Source organism: Quercus robur, chromosome 3, assembly GCF_932294415.1.
Source record: "Quercus robur chromosome 3, dhQueRobu3.1, whole genome shotgun sequence".
Classification (NCBI taxonomy): domain Eukaryota; kingdom Viridiplantae; phylum Streptophyta; class Magnoliopsida; order Fagales; family Fagaceae; genus Quercus; species Quercus robur.
In genome coordinates this window covers 5,990,313-5,995,947 of record NC_065536.1, presented here as the reverse complement: position 1 = coordinate 5,995,947, position 5,635 = coordinate 5,990,313, and the positions used below count along the sequence as shown (strand labels likewise).

At 33.7% G+C, this 5,635-nt stretch overlaps 1 protein-coding gene across 2 annotated transcripts; it reads left to right on the top strand.

Annotated features, from left to right (window-relative positions):
* Positions 1 to 1,504: 1,504 nt before the first annotated feature.
* LOC126716839 (pentatricopeptide repeat-containing protein At1g63080, mitochondrial-like) lies at positions 1,505 to 3,673 on the top strand. Of its 2 annotated transcripts, none has more exons than XM_050417838.1 (2): positions 1,505 to 1,749; positions 2,248 to 3,673. In XM_050417838.1, exons 1-2 carry the CDS (start codon positions 1,746 to 1,748, stop codon positions 2,862 to 2,864), a joined length of 621 nt encoding a protein of 206 aa, XP_050273795.1. In that variant the 5' UTR covers positions 1,505 to 1,745; the 3' UTR covers positions 2,865 to 3,673. The 2 variants fall into 2 exon arrangements, with proteins under 2 accessions (XP_050273795.1, XP_050273794.1); XM_050417837.1 differs by having other exon boundaries at positions 1,508 to 1,749.
* Positions 3,674 to 5,635: the final 1,962 nt, after the last annotated feature.

The following is a 5,635-nucleotide window of genomic DNA, read 5'->3' as shown; positions in this document are numbered from 1 at the left end:
AACATGCATTGTCAAGTTTCAAAAGGCTCTTTCTTCATTTTTGTATTTTGTTTTTATTAAATTGATTAGGTTTTTTATATTGGTTGCCTTTTGTTTAAACTAATTTTCTTAGCTTTGATCTAATTTATATGCTTAGGGTTAGGGTCTTAGAATTAATGAATAAATATGGTTAGAATTAATAGATTAATTTTAACAATTTTCTTATTTGATTTTAATGTTACATCAAATTATCAAGACGTTCTACACGTGTATTCTTGAATTATCAACTTTAATTTTAATTTATAATATTATCAAGATTATATTAATTTTAGATTTATCAATTGTTTAGTACTTTTTAAAAATAATTATCAATTTAAAATTCAATTGGGAATTATCAATTTAATTTAGTTTTACGAAGAAATCTTACCCCTTATTTTAGTGAGATAATTATTTACACTTGATAATTTTTTCTTTTATCTTTATTGAATCTATTAAAATATATAATTATTTATACATTTATTTTATAAGTTTTTTCATAAAACCGTGCAACGCACGAGCCTATAACTAGTATATATATAAAACTGAAACCTTTGAAACTCTCACAATTTTCCACGTTAGCACAATATTTAAATAAAATTATCATTTTATTTAAATAAAATTATTTTTGTTTAGTCCAAACTTAACAAGGAGTGAAACTCTATTTCTCTAACAAGTCCAGCTTAAACTCAAACTCATCATTTTTTTTAACAAAATTATTTTTGTTTAATCCAAACCTAATAAGGAGTGAAACTCTATCTCTCTAACAAGTCTAACTTAAACTCAAACTCAAACGTTAATATTATTATTATTATTATTATTATCTCTCTACTTCACTAACGTGATATTTTATGATAGGGTGCCGACTTATAACCATAGATTATTCTTTTGAATGTAACTTAATCTATTTTTTTTCCTAATATTTTTTTATTTTTTAGTCATATATATTTTGTTTTGTTTCAATAATTTCTAAGCCGTGAATAATTTGATTCTTTAATATTTTTTGGTTTTTCAGAAGTTTTAATATCTGAATTTTTAAATTATTTTTTGCAGTATCTTTTTTTTTTTTTTTTGAAAAGGTCTTACAAATTTTTTATAAGTCATTACACATTTAAGCAATGACTTCTTCATCAAATTATAACACAAATTGAAGTCATATAAGAGCAAATCATGTAATAGTGTAGTTTCTTAATCAATTTAAGATTTTATAAAATTATTTTAGTTTACCTCATAAATAGATAGGTTCTCATGTATAACACGGGTTAACAACTAGTTATTATTATTATTAGACTTTTAATAATTTATTTATATTAGACTCTTCACTTTTTGCACAACATTAACTCACTTGTAAAAAAAATTTCAAAAACTTTATTTTTTTGAGAATAAAATTTCAAAAACTAAAATAATACACGTTAGGCAAAAGTAGACATTGGAATCTAATTTAGGTAGTTTTTTTATATTATATGCTCTTGCACAAGGTTAGCTCATTCTTTAGTCTTACCTTCGAACAAATCATTCTCATTCTTCTTTCAAAAAAAAAATCATTCGCTTCTCAAAAAAAAAAAAAAAAAAAATCATTCTAATTCTTTACACTCGTTACTCACTGCTTCGCTCTCCGATCTGCCACTCCACCACCATGATTTCTTCTTACGATTTTTGAAGTTCCGAAGCTAAGCCGAAACCAAACCCGACCCGAGTTGGTAGCTGAGACTCTGTGTCGTCATTGTGAAATGGGTAAATCAATATCCTCTCTTCTTTTTATATGCAATCGTTTGATTATTAGAGTAGTAAGCCTTCCATTTCGTGCTTTTACTTCTCATTATTGTTCTACTATTAGAGAAAATGCGAAAACCCCATATCAGAATCGGAATCAGTTGTTGAATTCTGTGAGAGATCACTGCAAATTTGGAACCTTTAAGAATCTTGATCATGCCTTAGGCCTGTTTGATACAATGCTTCACATGCACCCTTTGCCTTCCATTGTCGATTTTACTCAGTTGTTGGGTGCCATTGCAAGAATGAAGCATTACTCTGTAGTCGTTACTCTAATTCAACGAATGGAATCATTCGGAATCTCTCTTGATGTTTATACTCGCACTGTTTTGATTAATTGCTACTGTCGTTTGAACCGGGTCGATTTTGGATTCTCTGTCTTAGCAACAATTTTGAAACTTGGCTATCAGCCAAACTGTATAATTCTAACCACTCTTGTCAACGGCCTCTGTCTTAAAGGTAATATTTTTGGAGCTGTGAGGTTGGTAGAGGAAATGGTGAAGAAAGGGTATGAGCCTAATGTGATTACTTGTGGAACAATAGTAAACGGTCTGTGTAAGATTGGCCAGACTGGTGTGGCTATTAGGTTGCTCAGGAAGATGGAGAAAGGGCGTTGTGAACCCGATGTGGTACTGTATAGCACGATCATTGACAGTTTATGTAAGGATAGATTTGTAACTGAGGCTTTAAACCTTTTATCTGAAATGATGAGTAAAGGCATTCAACCAAATGTTGTCACTTACAATTGCATAATTCAAGGACTATGCAATTTTGGCCGGGGGAGGGAGGCGGCTACTTTGTTGAACGAGATGGCACAAAGGAAGATCATGCTGGATTTGCGAACCTTTAGCATATTGGTGGACACACTTTGCAAAGAAGGGATGTTGATGGAGGCAAAAGAAGCATTTGAAATGATGATTCAAAGAGGCATTGATCCTGACAAAGTCACTTACACTTCTTTGATTGATGGTTATTGTTTGCAAAACCAAATGGATGGGGCATTTAAGACGTTTAATATGATGGTTGAGAAGGGTTGTTCACCCGATGTGTTTAGCTATACCATATTGATAAATTGATATTGCAAAAATAAAAAAATTGATGAGGCAATGCGTATCTTTCATGAAATGTCCAACAAGGGAGCGATTCCTGATGTTGTGACTTACAACACTCTTATCGATGGGTTTTTCAAAGAGGAGAGATCCCAGGCTGCACTGGAGCTATTCCATAAAATGCAAGCTTGTGGCCAACACCCAAATCCCCTAACCTATGCCATCTTGTTAGATGGATTTTGTAAGAATAGACGAATTACTGAGGCAATGGCATTGTTTCGGGAGATGGAAGAAAAAAAGTTGGACCACAATATTGTGTTTTACAACATCTTGATTGATGGTTTCTGCAATGTTGGGGAACTTACAACTGCAAGAGAAATCTTTAGTGGTCTTTTTGTAAAAGGATTGCAACCTAATGTTCGGACTTATACTATAATGATCAAAGGATTTTGCAAGAATGAACTAGTTGATGAAGCGGGTGAGCTGCTTGAGGAAATGGATAGCAACGGTTGTTCACCCGACCATCGCACATATAACACATTAATCCAAGGGATATTGCAACATGGTGAGACATCAAAGGCAGTGAAATATCTCAAAATGATGGTTGACAAGGGATTTTCGGCAAACGCAACAACTGCTGCCATGTTTATTGACTTGCTGTTGTCTAATCAAGTAGATGAAAATATTCAAGAGCTGCTTCCAAAGTTTGAGTGAAGGTTATTTAGTTTCTCAAGATCAAGAACAACTTTTATATTTTAACCCATCACTAGTCATTTGCTTCCAGTAAAATTTAATACTTTTTATGAGATGGTATTTCTTTCCAATTCTGTGCACTAGATTGTTTGTGCCTTCTACTGTCCGATCTTTTGTTGCAATTTTGTTGTGCACTCATTTTGTTGCATTAAACCCTTTCTCATGGATAGGTGTTTCAATAATGCATTGTTTGTGCCTTATACATTTTAATAATGCATTGTTGGGGAACTGGCTTTGGTGTTATGCCACTGAAACTAATTCTTTATAGAGAAGTGTTGTGGCTATGAAGTATGGGTGTATATTGGGTGATTGGACTTCCTGTGTGCTTAAGGGACCATATGGTGTGTCCCTTTGGAAGTATATTAAAAAAGGGTGGGGAGGCTTGCTCGGTATGTCAAGTTTGGTTTGGGTGATGGTCTCAGAGTTTGTTTCCGGCTTATGGTGTGGAGATCCTGAAGGATGCTTTCCGATGTTGTACCATATAGCCAGAAATAAGGAGGCGTTCATGGCAGAAAATACGAATTGGAATTCTGGGGTTCTTCAATGGGGTATTTTGTTCACTAGATCTGTTAATAATTGGGAGGTTGGGATTTTGCAATCATTTCTTTGTCTTCTGTATTTCTTTAAAGTTACAAGGGCTAAGGAAGACCAGATGTTTGGGACCCCTACTAGGAGTGGTTTATTTGAGGTCAAATCCTTCTATGAAGCTTTTATTACAGGTCACTCCCCTTATTTTTTGTGTAAAACCATTTGGAAGGATAAGATTCCTTCTAAGGTAGCTTTTTTCACATGGCCTGCAGTTCGGGGACAAATTCTTACCATAAAGAATCTTCAGAAGCAGAATAGATGCCTTGTCGATTGGTGTTGAATGTGTAAGCACAGTGGGGAGACCACCGACTGTATGTTGCTGCATTGTGACATTGCGCACGATCTATGGTCTATGGTGTTTTGTTTTTTTAGTGTGAATTGAATTATGCCGAAAAGGGTGGTGGAGTTGATGGGGTGGGGAGCCATGCCTCATTGGGTTATGTTGATCATTTGGAAGGAGAGGAATCTTTGTACTTTTGATTTGATTGAGTGTTTGTCCGCGTAGCTAAAGTTGTATCTTTTACAATCCATGTTTGATTGGTCAGCTGCCTTAACTGGCCACTATTTTTCTACCTTAGATGATTTTTTAGATTTATGTAGTTTTAGTTGAAACTTTTTTGCATCCTTGGTACACTTCCGGTGTACTTGGGGATCACTTTTGTTTAACTTTCAATAATGCATTATTACTTAACATAAAAAAGAAAAAGAAAAAAGAAGAACAGTAAAACAATCTGCAACATAAGCTTTATGTGATGATTCACTTCCCATTCATAACCAGAATTATTTTACTCCACTTTTTATGTTCTAAATTGGTGCTTTCTAAGAGCAGAAAAACAACTTATTCCATAAGCTTCATAGAATAGCTATACATTATCAAGCAACTTCTCATTAGACCACAAAACTAAATGATTAGCAAGGTGACATTCAGACTGGCACATACCAATTTGAAACCTTCATGTGAAATTGAAAAGATCATTTCTTGAATGTTTATGCATTGATACTGCTGCAATGCTACAGAAATTCGTACAATTGCACAAAGAGATCGAAATTTCTGCTTTACCTGAAAATAATAGAAGAAAAAGATAGGGAGGAATGTAAACAGTTCTTTCCTGCATAGGACTAGGAAAAATGACTATAGTTAACTGAATATATAGAATGAGATACCTCGTTAGAGAATGCTATTAAAGAAGCACAATCAGATTTTGGGAATTTCTTTCTGTGATGTCTTGCGAGTAGAGCCATTAACTGCAGATGTACTAATCATTATCATTACAGAGTCTATTTATTCCTTATGGATTAAGGCTCAGCTGAGTTGAGTTTGAGTACAAAAATTGACCTATAACAATTCCAATCCAGCCTTAACCACTGGAGGCAAGGCCCAGGGGGTAGCACAAAGAACACTAAAAATATGCATCATTAAGGACGAGCAGAACTAATAGTGATAGATGGACAACATA